General features: G+C 51.2%; 3 protein-coding genes across 10 annotated transcripts in view; 2 read left to right on the top strand and 1 right to left on the bottom strand.

The window, feature by feature from the left end:
• The window catches only part of FAM118B (family with sequence similarity 118 member B), a 46,999-nt gene extending 43,797 nt beyond the window's left edge, over positions 1 to 3,202 (top strand). For 3 of the 5 annotated variants that reach the window (XM_029956036.1, XM_029956034.1, XM_029956037.1), the window contains 2 exons: positions 2,082 to 2,141; positions 2,401 to 3,202. In XM_029956036.1, the coding sequence (XP_029811896.1) occupies positions 2,082 to 2,141; positions 2,401 to 2,414 (74 nt within the window). In that variant the 3' untranslated portion in view covers positions 2,415 to 3,202. The remainder of the gene's footprint in view (positions 1 to 2,081; positions 2,142 to 2,400) is intronic. The other 2 variants (XM_029956035.1, XM_029956038.1) reach the window with 2 other exon arrangements.
• Positions 3,185 to 9,131, bottom strand: SRPRA (SRP receptor subunit alpha). The gene is made up of 14 exons (XM_029956032.1): positions 8,903 to 9,131; positions 8,182 to 8,265; positions 7,747 to 7,910; positions 7,403 to 7,566; positions 7,009 to 7,168; positions 6,721 to 6,874; positions 6,402 to 6,493; positions 6,181 to 6,299; positions 5,959 to 6,045; positions 5,486 to 5,658; positions 5,194 to 5,407; positions 4,641 to 4,804; positions 4,464 to 4,562; positions 3,185 to 4,297 (listed from the first exon to the last, which is right to left on the bottom strand). Exons 1-14 carry the CDS (start codon positions 9,017 to 9,019, stop codon positions 4,169 to 4,171), a joined length of 1,920 nt encoding a protein of 639 aa, XP_029811892.1. The 5' UTR covers positions 9,020 to 9,131; the 3' UTR covers positions 3,185 to 4,168.
• A 256-nt stretch (positions 9,132 to 9,387) lies between these two features.
• On the top strand, positions 9,388 to 16,671 carry FOXRED1 (FAD dependent oxidoreductase domain containing 1). Of its 4 annotated transcripts, none has more exons than XR_003900080.1 (12): positions 9,388 to 9,505; positions 11,443 to 11,663; positions 12,346 to 12,456; positions 12,722 to 12,840; positions 13,985 to 14,079; positions 14,357 to 14,458; positions 14,808 to 14,884; positions 15,067 to 15,227; positions 15,358 to 15,487; positions 15,720 to 15,824; positions 16,149 to 16,307; positions 16,429 to 16,671. XR_003900080.1 is itself a non-coding variant. In XM_029914670.1 (12 exons), exons 1-11 carry the CDS (start codon positions 9,421 to 9,423, stop codon positions 16,301 to 16,303), a joined length of 1,461 nt encoding a protein of 486 aa, XP_029770530.1. In that variant the 5' UTR covers positions 9,388 to 9,420; the 3' UTR covers positions 16,304 to 16,307; positions 16,429 to 16,671. The 4 variants fall into 4 exon arrangements, 3 of the variants coding, with proteins under 3 accessions (XP_029770530.1, XP_029770531.1, XP_029770529.1); XM_029914670.1 differs by having other exon boundaries at positions 16,049 to 16,307; XM_029914671.1 differs by having other exon boundaries at positions 16,149 to 16,671.
• Positions 16,672 to 17,379: the final 708 nt, after the last annotated feature.

The following is a 17,379-nucleotide window of genomic DNA, read 5'->3' as shown; positions in this document are numbered from 1 at the left end:
GCTGTGAGGGCTTCCTCCTAAAGTGGCTTTCCCCAAAATGACCACTCAGTCGGGTATTCTGAACTTTTAAAAATGAAGGATTTTCAGTATGGCCGGGGGGCTTTATTTGAGTTTGTGATTTGAAATCTAGCAGAATAGTTTTAGGTTAAAAACAGTATTTCATTTTGAGACCAGTCAGGCTTATCTTCCATCCTTGGTTATGGTTGTAGTTTTTACAGATGTCCTAGTAAGAGGTCTTCTGCCGCTAACTCTGAACATTTGCTATGTTCCTGGCTTTGTACTCTACTTACTTTTGCATAGTGAAAGTTACTTGGATTCAGTTGATTCTGTAGGGCCTAGTACATTTATTTCAGAAAAATAAAGTAATGGGGAAAGGAAAAATAATTCTTCTATAATTCATTATTGTAATACAAGCAGTTATTTTGGTATATTTCTAATTAACAGTTTTCCTGTGCATTTTTTCATAGTTGGTAGTTGGTAGTCTTGGCATGCTTTTTATTCAGTGGTACATCTCCTACATTTTCCCACATGGCTAGTTTTCATAATCACTATTTTTAATAGCTATGTTATGATCCAGTGTGGATGTTAATTTACCTTATTTTCCCCCTATGTTAGCCATCTTCTACTTTTTTCCAGTTTTTTCTATTGTAAGCACTGTTGTGATGAATTATATCTTCATCCTTACATAAAGTTTTTCCTTTTGCCAGTAATTTCCTTAAGATGGTATAATTACTAGCCAAAGGGCATGAGTATTTCAGTGGTTGATAACTATTGTTAAAGTTTTTGTTTTTGTTTTTGTTTTACACAAGCAGGGGAGAGGGGGAGAGAGAGAGACAGAGACTCTAAGCTCTGAGCATGGAGCCTGACGTGGGTCTCAACCCCACGATCCTGGGATCATGACCTGAGCCGTTATCAAGAGTTGGACACTTAACTGAGCACCCAGGCATCCCACTAAAGTTCTTTTAAGATAGGGGAATATTTAATTTATAGTATGAGTGCTGTCTTTTATTTATACTCTGAATGGTCATAATTCTGATTAGTGTTTTTTTTCCATGTGTCCAGTTTTAAACTTTTCCCTACACTACTATCTGTCTCAGGGCTATCCAGTAGAATTTTCTGCAGTGATAGAAATATTCTATTATCGTCCCTGTCCAGTATCGTGACCAAATGCCTCATGTGGCTATAGAACATTTGAAATGTGGTTAGTGTGACTAATCAGGGACAAAATTTCTAACATGAAACTATATAGCCACGTGTGGCGAACAGCACCATATTGGACAGCTCAGATCTAACTTCTATTGTGTTGTCAGAGCATCTGCTAATTTTCACTCTTCTACTTGGTTGAGTTTGCTCACTTGCATGCTGCTCCCCATCCCTGGATTTTACCTAAACTTGGCCTTTTGGAGGAGTTAGGGACAACAGGCACCCTTTGCCCATTTTTTTAGTTTAATTTTTTTAAATTTTCAGTGTTTATTTTTGAGAGACAGAGAGACAGCGTGAGCAGGGGAGGGGCAGAGTGAGAGGAGACACAGAATCTGAAGGAGGCTCCACGCTCTGAGCCATCAGCAGAGCCTGACACAGGGCTTGAACTCATGAACTGTGAGATCATGACCTGAGCTAAAGTTGGATGCTTAACCAATTGAGCCCCCCAGGTGCCCCACACTTTTGCCCATTTAATGTTTTGTTTACAACCAGTATTAGTGCACACTTACCGCTTCCGTTAATTTAGTCAGAAGAGTAATCCAATTCATTCTCTCCACTTTTTTTCTGTATTCATTACTAAATAATGCCATTCTTATTAGACCATGTGATTTTATTCCCCTTTGGTTGCTTGGTTTTCATTTTATTAAGAGTTGGGGTGTCTGGGTGGCTCAGTTGCTTGACTGTCTGACTCTTTGAGGTCGTGATCCCAGGATCATGGGCTCGAGCCCTGTGTTGGGCTCCACACTGAGCATGGAGCCTGCTTGGGATGCTCGCTCTCCCTCCCTTTGCCCTGTCTCCCATTCATGTGCTGTCTCTCTTAAAAAATAATAGTTTAGCTTTTCAGGCTAACATCTGACTCTGATGTGCCTTCTGTTTAGCAGGGATGGTGAGAGAAGGTCAGCTCAATGGCTCCTCTACAGCACACAGTGAAATAAGAGGTATATTATTTCCTGGTCTACTGATTGTCAGTTTTGTTGGCAGAAAAAATGTTTCCCTGGGGTTTGGTTAAGACCTTGGAGAATGACTTACCTCTCCTACTTGTTAGGGATTCTGTATTTTCCTATTGAGTGTATCACAAGATTCCTAGTATCTGTGATGCCTTGTCTTCTGATGGGTTAAGCTTGACTTAAATATCTGCAGCTTCAGATGTATACATCTGTTTTGTGAGACATTTTATTCTTTTCTTTCTCTCCACAGACTGTAGAACATGAGAGGGCTAGAGAGAGCATCACCATTAGACCAAATTGTCAGGCCCGACTGTGGAGAGTATTTAACAAGTAAACTTACAAGAACCCAACACAGCTCCGTGGAAGTACCGAAACCCAGCGGTTGAAGGTCGGGGGTAGAGTTGGGGTAGGGGGTGTTCCAGCTCAATCCTTCATGCCCACTGGTTCTTGATCTTCTGCGGCCTATTCCAGTTCAAGAATCCCCCAGTGACAGTGGGACCCAATGCAGCTCCCCGACCCCTGGGTGGACATGCCTGTGTCCACACAGCAGATCAGTGCAACACCACCACTGACTGTGGCTACCGCCCTGCATGAAGGACTTGGGATCTGGATGCCGTGGGACCGCCATGGCCCTTGTTGCAGTTTTGTACTCTATACTTGGTTTTTCAATTAAGCGTAATGGCTTTTTTAAAACATGACTTGAAGCTCTAGTTTTCTAGACCTTTTACAGTGTACAGTATTTTACATAACTGAGCTGTATTAAAAGCTTGTTCATTTACTTCCCAGGGCCCTGGCTCTACTTTTAGAGTCCCTTTAGGACACAAACTTGCAGGGGCACTAGAGGAGCCTAGTTTTTGTACCTTAATTTAAAAGTGCTGTTCTTTCACATTGAGGTGGGTGAGCTTGTGCTCTGGACAACCATTTGTCACCAGTTCTTGTTTTGTTTCTCTTCATACCATAAGGCCTAGAACCGAAGTTAGCATGATGTGGGGTCTTAGCTTTGAATCTTATGTAAAAGAATTCCGAGACATAAAGGCAATTTATTTATGAAATTTATTTTCTTATATAAATTATGTATTTCTCTGGGCAGACAGCTTTCACCTTATTGCACTAATAGCACATCTGTAATACCAAGCTACAGGACAAGTCTTAACAAGAGGTTTGTATTCTTCAATGTAGCACTTGTCTACCAGGCACTGTAGAGAGAAGAGGAAAAGGCAGGATCCGCTCAAGTGAAGAGTGGGGTCGGGGAGGGGGGCAACTCGTCTACCCTTCTGACAGTTGGTTTTCTCCCAGGAAGGGGAACATGCAAAGCTTACATCTGGATTTTGGGAGCAGGGAAGAGTTGGAAGGCTGAGAAGCCCGATGCAACACTGCAGCTCAGCTCCCTATAATTTTGAGAAGCAGGAGCTCCTTTGTTCATTTATAACAAATCACTCTGGCCTTGGCTGACGCTTGGAGGAGACAACGGGGATGGGGTCATCATCGGAATTAGCAGCAATTACGAACCGGCCATACTCTGCCACAGTGTGGTGGGTATCATCTTGGCCCCGGGGACCTGAAGCTGTATCCAAGGGAGAACCCAGACTTGGCTCCCGAAGTCTCTTAACCTATTCAAACTGGGTCTTCAGACTGTTCATTGTGCTCAGACATCCCTGTGACTGTGCAAATTAGCGAAGCTCTGATGTCGGATCTGCCACCCACTGGCCAGAGCTATAGTGAGACTGAGTGTGTAGGCAGAGTGATGGGAAGGGAATGCCTGAGTAGGGGTGGGGGTGGGGGGTCTGTCAGGGAAGGGGGTTATGGGCAGTGACTGTAACATGATTAGGCCCTCCTTGCAAGGTGGAGGCTGGGCTGCCAGGGAGTGGGGCGGGGGGGGGGGGGCACAGCCCCTGGAGCTCCCCTCACCCTACCTCTGTACTACACTGAAGAGAAGTCACTCACATACTCTAAAGCACATTCTTGATGCAGGGAGGCTTTGGGGGGAAGCAGTGATTTGGTTTTAGGCAAGAGCCATGTTAAGCCTTCATGAGGGCAGCCACCACAGCCTTAGCGTTGAGACTGCGTAGGTCACAGTAGGTCTGGCCAGTGCCCACAAAGACGATGGGTTTGCTTGTGATGTAGGTCATAGAAATAGCAGCTCCCACCTGAAGTGGAGAAAGGGGACACCCACTCAACTCAAGGCCACTTCTTTTTTTCCCCTCAGTAATAGGAACTTTTGGAGCCAACAACATATCCTTATAGCATCAGCTCCCTTTTGAAGGCGGCCCTTCCCGCCCCTGTGTCACTCTATTCTGTGTCATCCATATTTACCTTGTCGTCAATGGTATCAAATTTGGTAAGGACGATGCCATCAATGAGCCGAGGTGTTTGAGCCATAGAATGGTCTGCCAGGGCTCTGTTGAACTTGACCTGTAAGGGAGAAACATGATCTAAGCACCCAACTGTCCAAAGAGAAGGCTGGAGAACAAACTAGGCCCTAGTCCTCACCAGTTGGTCCACGGCCTCATTGCCTACTAAGGCCTCCCCCACAAACAGCACCAAGTCAGGTGTGTTGACGGTAATGAGCTTTGCCAGGGCAGTCATCAGAGGGGCATTGTCTTGCATGCGGCCAGCTGTGTCCACCAGCACCACATCGAAGCCTTGGTTACGTGCTAGAGAGAAAAAGTGGTCAACTCAAAATGTCTGGAAGGTCCTGCTCATTCCCAGCTTTCTCTCAAGAAGTCATAACCTGGCTCTATTAAAAGCCTATGTGCTTAAAGTTATATGAGCAAAAAACTTTTCTGTGCTTGGCAGTCAAGAACATTCAGGAAAAGATGGCAACAGGAGAGCAAACAGGTTTCTTTGGTGGGAAGATATTAGTTTTGCCTGCAGCTAGTACTCCTGTTACCCAAAGCAGAGCACTGCAAGTTCCAATCCTGACTTGTTACCAAGCAGTGAGCTGGTACGAGGGTACCCTGACTCTGCCAATCCCAAGGAAACCCAAGGCATGACGGGGCCCACACGAGCGCCCCCCGCTCGCCCCACTTTCTCTGCACCATACCAAAGGCAATAGCTTCCATAGCAATTCCGGCAGCGTCCTTGCCATAGCCCTTTTCAAACAACTGCACCATAGTGCGGCCACCATGGCTCTCTGGGGGGTGCAGGGCACTCAGGCGCCGGGTGTGCGTACGCAGCTGCTCCACGGCCCCGGCACGAAATGTGTCACAGGCCGCGATGAGGACACTGAAGCCATTCTCTAACAGCCAGAAAGAAATCTGGGGGGGGGCAAAGAAATCAGTCACCTAGAACGGGAGTTAAGACATGGAGTGAAGAAAATGGGGAGCTGTACTAACCTTGGCAAGATTAGTAGACTTGCCCACTCCATTAACACCACAAAAGGTGACAACATAAGGGCGCTGATGGCGCTGCGCATCCATGATATCCCGCAGCATGTCAACGCGGCGCTGTGGCTGGAGAATCTGCACTAGGGACTCCTGCAGGGCCTGTTTCACTGTGGAAGTCACCGCTGCAAAGGGGGAGGTGGGTCCATGAAACCCAAGGAATATACTCCAAGGACACCCAGCACCTAACGGAGCTCAGAGCTTGTCCCAGGAATCCACAACCAGAGGTGGTTGTGTTCCAAGCACTTTACAAATGTTAACTCATTTAGTTGTAATAACTCTTAAAAGTCTAAGTTCCACAGAAGATGTTTCGAGGTGAAGGAGTTTGCCAGAAGCCACACACCTAGCAAGAATGGAGAGCAAAGCTCTTCACCTCCTAGTAAGCATAATGTCTTGAGCACTTTCTGGTTTAGGGAGATACTTACTGCTGAATGTCCCCATCACCTTCCCTTCCAACTTGTTGGCCACAGATTCACAGAGCTGGACTGCAATGTCTGCTGCCACATTCTTAGCTAGAGAGACAGGGACAGGTGTGTGAGGTCCATGTCCCCAGTAAACAAGCCACAGTACAGCCGAGATTCCCCAGTGTTCTACTCTCTGCCATCCATGTCCCACACACACGAGTCCACCTACTCCTCAGAACTTACCAATGAGATGGTCACGCATCTTGTCCAGCACGGATTCCATGTCTGCTCGACTCAAGCTCTTGGACCCCACAAGGCCCTTCAGCATCCCAAACATGCCACCCAGAGTTCCCTTGGTCGCACTGCAGGCACAGGAAATCACAGATGCGTACAACGCCAGCGGGCAGGAGTCCTTCTCATCTGTTCTGGAGCCACATCCCACCCACCACCTGCAACTCCCCTACCTGGGTTTGGTGGACTTTTGAGCAGCCCCTTCATCGTCTGAGCTGCTGCAGTCCAGATCCTGGAGCTGCCCCCCAGGCCCGGTACCTCGAATCTGGAGCATACAGGGAAAGGAACAAGATAGGATCAGGAACTCTTGAGGGCTGAAGGGAAAGAAGCCCAGGATTTACTGTGTCCTCACTGTTCCGTCTCTGATTTGGGAAATTCCAAATGTAACCCACCCCTTCATTCAAAGTAACCACAGGTACTACCCTCCTAGTCTCTACCTCCTCCCCAGTTGCTAATTAATGGTAACGCTCACTGGCCCTTGTTGCCTCTTACCAAGTTGATGTCCTCAGGTGGGGCAACTTCAGGGGCTCCGTTGGTGGTGGGGGTGCTATAATCCAAGACTTCCTTGTTAGCACAGCCGCCCAGTGCCCACACCCGGGGTGCTTTTTTACCCTTCTCCTTTGGAGCATCCGATTTCATGGACTTGCTGCAAAGAGTTACGGCACAAAGGATTACTGTGGAGTAGGAGAGGAAGCATCCTCCCAAGAACCAGGGAGAAGAGCCCCCTTGCCCCCAGTGTGGCTAGATAACAGTATTTGTGGTGACAGTTGGGATGCTCACCTGGACTTCTCCATGCCTCTCCCATGCTTCTGAATGAATTCCTCTCGCTTCCTGCGTATCAACTCCTCTTTTGAAAGTTCTACCCCATTCTCAGGCCCCACCGGGAGACCTGACTTTTCAGCAGGGACCGCTTTGCTGGTAACCAAAGGGCCGTCAGAACCTGTTCGGAGAAAACGAAAAACTACTAAATTTCAACAACGGGAAATAGTCTTCCAAATCCTTAAGCGGAAGCTAGGAGCAAACATCCTGGGGCTCACAAGGGCTGGGGATGATCAGGTGATGGGCATCTGAGCAAGAGAGGAAAGCAATGGCAAAGGGAAAGACGGAACGTTTTCAGCCCTTACTACCACAGTAACTTTTCATGCCCTCCTATGTCCAAGGAGCTCAAACTCACTCTCCTTCTTGGCCCCCTTGTTTTTTTTGCTGTTCTTTGCTTTTTCCTTGGGTTTTTCACCACGTGTCTCAATCATGGACCTCACAGGTTTCTTGGCCTTTTCAGAATCTTCAAATTTCTTCATGGTTGTGGGAGCACGGATCTTACTGGTCTCCTCTGCTTCACTAGAAAGAAGAGAATGATCAAAGTCCAGAGAAGGGATCCCCATACCAAGAGGTCTGTTAGAACTGGGCAGCAAATTCCGTGTGTTTCAATAAATGATTCGCTACCCTTCACCTGCCCTCAGGAAGGAAGGGAGCTCATCAGGTCATGGAAATCAACTGTGCAGAGGGGAGGCCTCTCACCGAAGGAGCCGCAGGAAGTCATTTTGGAAATCAAAAGTGCCATTCAGTAGACTTAAAGCACTTTGCTGCTGGATCTCTGTGCGGTACTTGTCCCGAAACAGCCGGTGCACATCATCTATCAATTTGTCTACATACGTCAGTGTTAGGATCTTCTGAAAACCAACCTGTTCAGGGAGAGAAACAGAGCCAACAGATCTGCTTACAAGCCAACTCACCCCAGGCCTCCAGAGACTGGCTCAGCAGCCTGGCAGGTTTCCCTGACCTGAGGGGCAGCCAAGGTCTCTGCTTGGGCTCAGGAACCTCTTCCCTTTCCCCCTCCACCCTCTGTCTTCTCAGTTACTTCGCTGAATACACTGGGTACAGTTAATGAGGGCTCTCTTAATCGGGACTGTGTTGGAAGTGTAATCGTTATTCTTCGAAAATAGCCCCACTTACCACAAACACCAGCTCAAACTGGTTGTCCAATTTGTACTTGAGTGTGAGTGCCTCATGGGTGAAGGAGTTGTTACCTCCCCTTTCCTGAAAAAAAAAGAGTAGAGTTCAGACTACCCTTTCCTGAAAAAAAAGAGTTCAGACTACCCAGAAAACCCAGACTTGGGCCCCTCAAGGACTACCTATGGGAATTAACCAGACACTTCCCTCAAAGTCAAACCTGTCCCCAGGACAAGAGGATGCTGGGGCATTGCTGTTTAGCATCCCATCAGGGAGAAATGGAGGTGCCAACTTGCGGGGAGGAGACGGGCAAGGGGCAAAGAGGTTAGAGAGAGGGCAAGACACGTGGGAGCAAAAGAGACGTAATCACACAGATTTACTAGCAGCTGTACGCTATTTACAGCTTTTTAAAGGCATTTTTCCATAATCTCACCCAGCACCCAGCCTTCGACGCAACAGAAAATCAAACTGCTAGGGGGTCAATGGAGGGAACTATGGGAAATCTCAACGGCTAGAGTCCCAGAAACGGAGGGGGCGGGGGGCGTCGCAAAGTTGCAAGACGGTCCCAGGGGAGCGGGAGAGAGAAGCGGAGTCCTGGCAACGAATGAAGCGGCCAGTCTGGGATGAGCGGAGAAGGTGGGAGGGAGGCGTGGGGGTCAGTTGAAGGGGCTCTGGGCCGTGTCAGGGGGCCGAGCCCAGAGTTCTGATCCCGCGGGGGCGATACCTGCAGCAGCACAGAACGAATCAACGCATTAACGGGCCCGGTGCATGAGTCGCTCACGCCCTGGAAGCACCAGAGCACAAGCCCGCCTTTGGAGAAAATGGTGAAGAAGTCGAGCATGGCGGCAGCGGGAAAGGAGCCGGGGCCAGGGCCGGGAACTCAGGCCGCGATCGCCGCCGCTTCCTGCTGCGCCAAGCGCGGGACACGTCACACTAGCGGCCCCGGAAACCGGCTCAGCCGCACTTCCGCTCCGAGCTGCCGTGTTTTTTCTCCGCCTCCGCCCGAGGGCGCGCAACATGACGCAGGCCCCAGGCTTGCCAATGGCGGGTGGGGGCGGGCCTGGGCGGGGCTCTCGGAGAGGACAGCCTACGGCGCGGAGGGGCGGGGCCCTCGGGGACCCCTGGCCCAATGGGCGAGCTCTTCTGAAGGGCCTGCGGCGCGGAGAAGTGACGGCAGGGTGTGGGCTGGCGTAGGGAGAAGGGGTGGGGGCTTCTCTTTGAGGGCCGGGGTTCGGTGTGGCCATGCTTCGCAGTGCGTTGCTTCTGGGCTTAGGCCGGGGCCCTTTGGGCCGAGGTCTAAGCACACACAGAGGAGGCTCTACTTTGGGTAACGTTGAGGGCCGCGGAGGGTATCGTGGTTCTTGGGTGGCCCCAATCTCCAGCTATGCGACCTTCAGGACTCATGAGCCGGCCCACGATGTAAATAAAGACAGTGGGTCGGTTGGGAGAAGGGGGTAAGCTTGCCTGCCTGAGCTTGTAAAGCCTGGGCATCCCAGGATGCCCCTTTCAGGCCACAAATCCCAGATCAATCTATGCCTCAGCTTATCACCAGCATAACTGAGAGCCAGGTTGATTGGTTGCAGAGCTGTGCGTTAAGTCCTGCTCGCGTGCGGGATGCTGTGCTTCCTGTGTGGCTGTTAAGGAGGGAAGAAGAGAAAGGATTGATTCAGTATGCGTCCTGGAGGTGCTTGGAGTGCAGCTGGAGAGGGAAGACCTCTAGACCAGTTCAAGACCGGATAGAATCCAAATTGGACGAATGCCCTGCACTGCTGGTCCCCGAAGCTAGTGTAATTGGAGAAGTACAGTGACCAGATGGGAACTGAGATCAGCCTTGAAAGATACTGTTTACTGGCTCAAGGAAGGTGTGTGTTACAGGTTCTGCGGAACTGAGCGAAAATTAGAAGTATTGCTTTTGTGCACGGAGCTAGCAAAGGCCACATAGGTACAGAGTTTGTGCAGAAATAGGAAATGTAGTGTGGACAGCTGAGATAAGCCTAGATCAAAGAAAGATTCCAGCATTGCCCAGAAGAGTTTGAACTTTGTATTGGAGTCAGTGAGAAGACTTGGAGATTTGTGAGTTAGGCATGAAAGATGAAAGGATTCACTGATACAAGGCACTGACATACCAGCATACCAGGTTCTGTGCTAGGCGGAAGACTCATTGGGGAAGAAGGTAGGCTTAGTACCATACGAAGCAATCACACATAAACTCAAAATGGCAAATGTGTTGCATGAGCTAATAAGACTGTGTGACAGGAGATTCTGACAGTGCACAAAGTCAGGAAAGACTTCTCTGAGAAGACGATAACTGAGCTGAAAGCGAAAAGAAGCAAGAAGTTAACCAGGCAAAGAAGTGCACACGGTTTCAAAGCAGAGAGAACCCTTGTGTAGATTCCCTGATGTGAGAAGAAGTAAAGCACGGTCATGGCTGGAGGGGGAGAGAAGAAGATAAACCAGAGCCAGATTGTGCTGTGCCTCATAGGCCCTGTTGAAGATATTTGACTTGTATTCTTAGAGTAATGGAAAGCCGCTCAAGGCTTTAAGCAGGAGAGTGTGTGATTAAATTATTGTGCTTAGAAAATACTCTAGCTGTGATGCAGAAGAGTCGGGGGGCATGAGGGGGATTCATGGGAACAAGTCTTTTGCATTAGTATAGGTGAGAGATATGGTAGTTGAGGCTAAGGTGGTGGTGGAGACGGGGAAAGATGGGGGACAGATTGGAGAGATCTTTAAGAGGCAAAGGCATCAGGACTTGACAATAGATCGGACATGAATGTAGCTTTGCTGGTGGTGACAGATGTCCAGGATGAGATGCCACTCAGAGGTACTGTGCTTCAGAGAGCACTGAAACTTGGGGATGTGCCGGGACCTATTGGTCCAGGAGCCTGGGACATCCAAGAGGAGAGGACAGTGCAGCTGAATATATGAGCCCTGAACTCAAGGGAAAGAGCAGTCTGCACAGGAGATAAACATGCACAGTCACCTGGCCTAGGGAGATAGTATGGAGGGTTCATTTTGAGAAGTTAAATCTTGTAGTACTGGGCATGATGCATGAGAACCGGAGAGAAACGAGTGGCATACAGACCACATAGTGAAGCCGTGGAGCCCTGCTGGGTGCGAGCTGACTTATGAGAAGGGACGGCCGTGGGAACAGCCAGTTCAGTGTCCGGTTCTGTTTTGCCGACCTTTTCCTGTGCCTATCCTCTAACCCCCTACCCCTGCAAAGAAAATGTATGGCCCTCTGACCATAACTACGTCCCACAGACTGGGAAAGAAAGGTGTCCGAGATTAAGAAGAAGATCCAGTCAATCCTGCCCGGCGGGGCCTGGGATCCACTGTACAACACCAGCTACCTGCCCCCTGAGCATGCGGATGTGGTGATCGTGGGGGGTGGGGTGCTTGGCCTATCCGTGGCCTATTGGCTGAAGAAGTTGGAGAAGCCACGAGGTGCCATTCGGGTGCTGGTGGTGGAACGGGACCACACGGTGAGGTGTGGGGTAGGGCGGCGTCATGACTGGGGCACAGACTCATATTTTATTAAGGGGCAAGGGGAGGGGAAGGAAGGAAACACTTAGATCTTTGGAGGTCTAAAGGGCAGGGACTGTACTTTGACTCTTGTTGAGAAATAGTTTCAGGTTCTTCCCTCCAATTAGAGACTTTGGCCATAAAGTTGTTGCTTTTAAAAGTACATTTCACAATATTGGATCTTTTGGGTGCCCATAGGTGCCCTGCATTCTAGCTGTAATCAACACAAAGAGCTTTCCCCGCTCCCTTCCAGGTTCCATAACTTCTGAGTGTTTGCACTTTAAATGTTTCAATTTTAGCCATTGAGAGTTGGCCACGAATCTTACTAGTTTGGTCTGTTTTCCAATCAGTAGATGAAGTGTTAATCTCCCACCCTTGGACTTCTAGGCCATTTTGTGCCCCAGTCTCCAGCCCTTTTAGATGACTGGCTCTCTCTGGTCTGCACATCTGCTAAGAAGGATTTTAATCATTGTTCTTTTTGGGTGCTGGTGGACTTGCATATGGGTTTATCCACCTCAACTCCTCTTAGATTATAAGCGTGCCAGGTAGGACTCCCCATAACCCATAGGTGCTTCCGTTCCAGTATTCTGCTTCCATGTGACAGGGTACTGGTCTCCCTCAGCTACTTTGGTCTTTCCGCAGTATTCCCGGGCCTCCACTGTGCTTTCTGTGGGCGGGATTCGTCAGCAGTTCTCAGTGCCTGAAAACGTCCAGCTCTCCCTCTTTTCAGTTGACTTTCTACGGAACATCAACGTATGTGCAAAGAGATTTGGGGCCTGGGGTGGGAGCACTCCTTTAGCCCAGAGAGAGGAGCAGCCCAGTTGGCTGGGGGGTGGTCAGGGAGCAGAAGCAGTTAAGGCCACCAGTTTTCTCCCCAGTGGTAGTACCCGGAGGGGGGCGCTACTCTGAGCCCTGGAAGCTGGTGGTGAGGAGTCCAGGAATGCTCTTCTTCCCTCCTTTAAATCAGCTTCTCTAAAGAACTTTTTTTTTCTCTTTTTTGCACACACACACACACTAGGAGTACCTGGCTGTAGTCGATGACCCTCCCCTGGACATCCAGTTCAACCCGTCGGGTTATCTCTTGCTGGCTTCAGAGAAGGGTGCTGCCATCATGGAGAACAATGTGAAGGTGCAGAGGTGGGTGCCTGGCACGGCCGCCCAGCTGCTCCAGCTGCGTGCACAGTGAGCACCGACACCAAGTTAGGCACTGAAACCGGGGTGGGGTGTGATGAGACAGGTGCCTGCCGTGGAGGAGCTCCGTCCATCAGGAAGCGCGCGCACACACACACACACACACACACACACACATGCAGACCTCTAGTACCCTGTGCTAAGTGCTCGAACACAGATATGGACAGCACGCTGCTGCGGTGGTTCCTAAACCGGCCGGGTCACAAGAACCACCTGGGAATTTCCAGGCGTAAACAGCCAGAGCCTCTAGGGAAGGGCCCAGGAATCTGTAGGCTTTTCCTACAAGAGCCAGACGGTACACATTTTAGGCTTTGGGGGCCATTTGGGCTCTGCTGCCATCATTCAGCTTTGTAGTTGGAACAGAAGCAGCCAGAGACTAGGTGTAGGCAAAAACAGAAATGAGTCAGTGTGACTCAGGTACAGAAATTGAGGCAGCAGGCTGGTTTGCATGAGCCCTCTCCTGAGGGAGTCTCTCGATCAGTCAGGAGCACGTGTCTTTAACAGACTTGCAGGTCTCACTAGGGACATCGGGTAATGTCCCAGATGGAGCATTTATTCATTTGGTCACCAAAACATCCCCATTTCACATGTGGGTAAACTGAGGCATGCGGTAGCTAGCAAGTGGTGGCACTGGGATTTGAACCAGGCAGTCTGGTATGCAAGTGAGTTGTTTTAGGATCTGCGTTGCTGCCTTTCGGGGACAGTTTCCCATAGGAGATAGTCGTGCTGGTGAATAGGACTGTACTAGAAGGTAGACAGGAAGGCCATTCCAGGCAGAAGGGAAGGGGACAGGCAGAGGGAACACAGCGGTCTGCCCTGTTGTGAATAGTTAGCGGGTGACAGGGAGTTTAGTGTGGTCAAAGGGATGCCAGGGTGTAGGAAAGGAAAGGGGGGTCAGATGCTGAAGCACTGTGAGTAGGAGGCTTGGCCTTTACCCATTCGACAGGGAGGAAAACTTGGGGGGTGTGGGGCAGAGAAGTCACATGAATGAGTCGGAGTCCCCACTTGTGGAATTGGGATCCATGCTTCGCCCCCTCTACATGATCCTCACCTCTTGACACACATGCACACAGCCGCACGTTTCTCTCAGGCAGGAAGGAGCCAAAGTTTGCCTGATGTCTCCTGAGCAGCTTCGGAACAAATTTCCCTGGATAAACACAGAGGGCGTGGCTTTGGCATCTTATGGTAAAACTCGCTTGCAGAGGGAATCGGGTTGAGGGGTGCCTCAGGTTGGAAGTCCCAGCACCCTGTAACCGCACTGAGGAGCAGTGACTCCCCCTGGCCAGCAGAGCCCGCCTCAGGTCCCACTAGCTCTCTGTCCCTCCACACGATTTGACTCTGGTGCACTCGGTCAACATGACTTTCCCTGGCTCACAAGCCCTAAGGAGGAGTTTGGGGCGCAGGAAATCCAAAAGGAGAGGAGGGTGCTAATCCCGCTCATGAGTCCTCTCTCTTATTACAGGGATGGAGCAGGAAGGTTGGTTTGACCCCTGGTGTCTGCTCCAGGGGCTTCGCCGCAAGGTCCAATCCATGGGGGTCCTCTTCTGCCAAGGAGAGGTGACACGTGAGTCTGAGGCCCCACGCCCACTGCTCCTTTTCTCTGCCAGCTGGGCCAAGACCTGGAGGGGGTTTTATCTTCCCTCGTGGGCTAAGCAAGAGTCGGTGCGGAATGGGGTTCTCCCCGAGGCCTGGGTCTGAGCTTCCAGACTCCAGCTCTAAGTAGGCTTTTGCACGACTCGTGTTGTGCTTGAAGGGTTCAGCTCACTCCTGTCTTACGTGCGGTCACGTTCATGCTGGTTCCCCCATTTCTGTTTGTGGGAAAGCTCCGATCTTCAGCCCCACTTTCCTCATGAGACCCATGGAACCCCAATCTTGTCCCCTTAAGGCCTCAGGAACTTTTCTTTTTCCTGCAGGTTTCGTGTCTTCGTCTCACCACATGGAGACCATGAGTGGGGAAGAAGTGAATTTGAAAAGGATCCACGAAGTCCATGTAAGTTTCTGGCCTGTGCACCTTCCTTACCAAAGTCGGGGGATGGGAAAGGTAACAACTGTTTTGATCTTTCTCTACCCACTTCCAGGCTGGGTAAACTAAGACTCAGGAAGAAATATACCTCTCATAGGGCGCAGTGTGTGGGCTAGGCCCTCCTTCCCCTCCCCCTCTGGTGCCTGCAGGTGAAGATAGACCAAAGCCTGGAGTACCAGCCCGTGGAATGTGCCATCGTGATCAACGCAGCAGGCGCCTGGTCCGGCCAGGTTGCAGAGCTGGCTGGCATCGGGAAGGGGCCACCCGGCACCCTGCAGGGCACCAAGCTACCTGTGGAGCTGAGGAAAAGGTGACTTCCCTCAGGGCAGCTGAGGAAGTTGGGGAGAGAGGGAAAGAAGCAACATGAGAGTTTGGTAAATGTGGTGGGGGGGGGGCGGCGGTGCTCTTCCCAGCATTTCCTGAGCTGCTGGTTGTGGCAGGTATGTGTACTTGTGGCACTGCCCCCAGGGACCAGGCCTGGAGACCCCGTTCGTTATAGACCCCAGTGGAACCTATTTCCGCCGAGAAGGATTAGGCCAGAACTATCTGGGTGGCTGTAGCCCCACTGAGGTAAGCCGAACGGGGTTGGGGTGCTGGGCAGGTGATGTTGTCCACTGTCACTGAAGAGTCAGGCCCTTTGGATGGCCCAGTGCTCTCACTGACTTGCAGCCCCTCTGGGTTTGAACTGGGATCTTTTCTCCCCGTCCCCACCTACTGAGGGCATCGAGTAAAGGGGCCAGTGAGTCTGGGTCAGCCCTGGCATCCTAGGCAACACAGGCCATGTCCCCACCTCTCACTGTAGGAGGAGGAACCGGACCCAGGGAACCTGGAGGTGGACCACGATTTCTTCCAGGACAAGGTGTGGCCTACTTTGGCCCAGAGGGTCCCGGCTTTTGAAAGCCTGAAGGTAACTAGGAGCCGGAGGAGCCTGGAGCATCTGGGTCCCCTTGGAACACTTGTCTGCCGCCACACGCCCTCCGCCTCACAACTGCTAAGGACTCTTGGTCCAGGCAGCCATCCCACTGACCCCTTGGTGGCTGGGCAAGGGGGCTGCATCTGTTGCTGGGGCAGGGCTGAGGGTGGCACATGTCGGCACCATCCCAGATGCCCTAGTGTCTTGTATACCCGCAGGTTCGGAGCGCCTGGGCCGGATATTACGACTACAACACCTTTGACCAGAATGGCGTGGTGGGTCCCCACCCACTGGTCCTCAACATGTACTTTGCCACAGGCTTCAGCGGCCACGGGCTCCAGCAGGCCCCTGCCGTGGGGCGGGCTGTGGCGGAGATGGTGCTGGAGGGCCACTTCAAGACCATCAACCTGAGCTCCTTCCTCTTCAGCCGCTTTTACTTGGGGGAGAAGGTCCAGGAGCGTAACATCATCTGAGCCTGTAAGCGCTCTGCTGGGCCCCGCCGCCCTGCCCGCCACCCGTGGCCTCCATACTGATCCTCCTCACTGCTGGGTTCTGCCCCAGCACCCAGCCAGGCTCTTCATCTCTCTGGTCCCCACAGGGCTGGGCGGCCAGGCGGGGGTGAGACCCCAGGACCACCTGCCAAGGCAGTGTTGCCAGAATGGAATACCTGAGCAGTAGTCTGAGACCACCTTGATCCTGGTACTGAGCCAGGAAGATTGCCTCTGCCCTGATTGGCAGGCCCCCCAGAGCCCGGACAGGGAGCCCTCCAGGGCGGCTGGCCCAGCTTTAGTGATCGTTTACCCACTCATCCGTCAATAAATGTGATTACTCTCTCCACCCAGCCTTCGGCCCCTTCTCCTTTCACCTGACAGCATTTCCTTCTGGAGCACCCGAGAGCCTTTGGTACCAGGCTGGGAGGAGCATGGCCGTCTCCTCCCGGCAGCTTTCTCATGTCCTAGGTGTAGGCAACTTCTTTGCAAACTGGGGCCCCTCTTCCTGAGTTCCTGCAGGGCTTCGGTTGCAGAGGGAATGGAGGTCTCATTCATTTATTCAATGTTTATTCAGCTCCAGCGCATGACGAGGCCCAGGGCTACATGTCAGAGATCTGCCAGCCAGCGGGGCATCCTCTCTGTCCTTTCTTGTGATCTGTGCCTGCCGCCCTGCCCAGTGCAGGTGGGGTGTGGTCCCTGCAGCACCAGGACTGAGCACAGGTCACGGACACCTCTTCTCAGCTGGGCCTGTCTCCATGGAGCTTCCCCGGGGAAACTGATCTCTGAGCTGAACCCATTGGATGAGTGGTTGAACCAAGTGAAGGCACAGCAGACAGGGGGCAGGGTGGGGAGCACAGGCTTTGGGGAAAATGTGTACACAGACGCCCAGGACCAGCACTTGGCAAGATTCCAGGACTAAGTGATGCCCTGGCTAGCCCATGGAGTGAAGAGGGGTAGTGAGAAGCAGGGCAGGGCTAGGGGCTGAAGAGCCAGGTGGGGGTGTATTCCGTGTGCTTTCAGTAGGGAAGCGACATGCTCAGATTTTCCTTTTACTTATT

Source organism: Suricata suricatta, chromosome 11, assembly GCF_006229205.1.
Source record: "Suricata suricatta isolate VVHF042 chromosome 11, meerkat_22Aug2017_6uvM2_HiC, whole genome shotgun sequence".
NCBI classification, from domain to species: Eukaryota; Metazoa; Chordata; class Mammalia; order Carnivora; family Herpestidae; genus Suricata; species Suricata suricatta.
Note: the sequence above shows the minus strand (reverse complement) of the source record. Positions and strands in the feature narration are given on the sequence as shown.

What these genes read in the sequence shown, in the direction of transcription:
- SRPRA (XM_029956032.1), bottom strand. Translation starts at nt 9,019, where the DNA reads ATGCTCGACTTCTTCACCATTTTCTCCAAAGGCGGGCTTGTGCTCTGG. An exon ending in AGTCTACTAATCTTGCCAAG is followed by an intron (nt 5,408 to 5,485) that starts GTTAGTACAGCT and finishes GCCCCCCCCCAG; the next exon opens with ATTTCTTTCTGGCTGTTAGA. An exon ending in ATGAGGCCGTGGACCAACTG is followed by an intron (nt 4,563 to 4,640) that starts GTGAGGACTAGG and finishes TCTCCCTTACAG; the next exon opens with GTCAAGTTCAACAGAGCCCT.
- FOXRED1 (XM_029914670.1), top strand. Translation starts at nt 9,421, where the DNA reads ATGCTTCGCAGTGCGTTGCTTCTGGGCTTAGGCCGGGGCCCTTTGGGC. An exon ending in AAAGGATCCACGAAGTCCAT is followed by an intron (nt 14,885 to 15,066) that starts GTAAGTTTCTGG and finishes TGGTGCCTGCAG; the next exon opens with GTGAAGATAGACCAAAGCCT. An exon ending in CGGCTTTTGAAAGCCTGAAG is followed by an intron (nt 15,825 to 16,048) that starts GTAACTAGGAGC and finishes GTATACCCGCAG; the next exon opens with GTTCGGAGCGCCTGGGCCGG.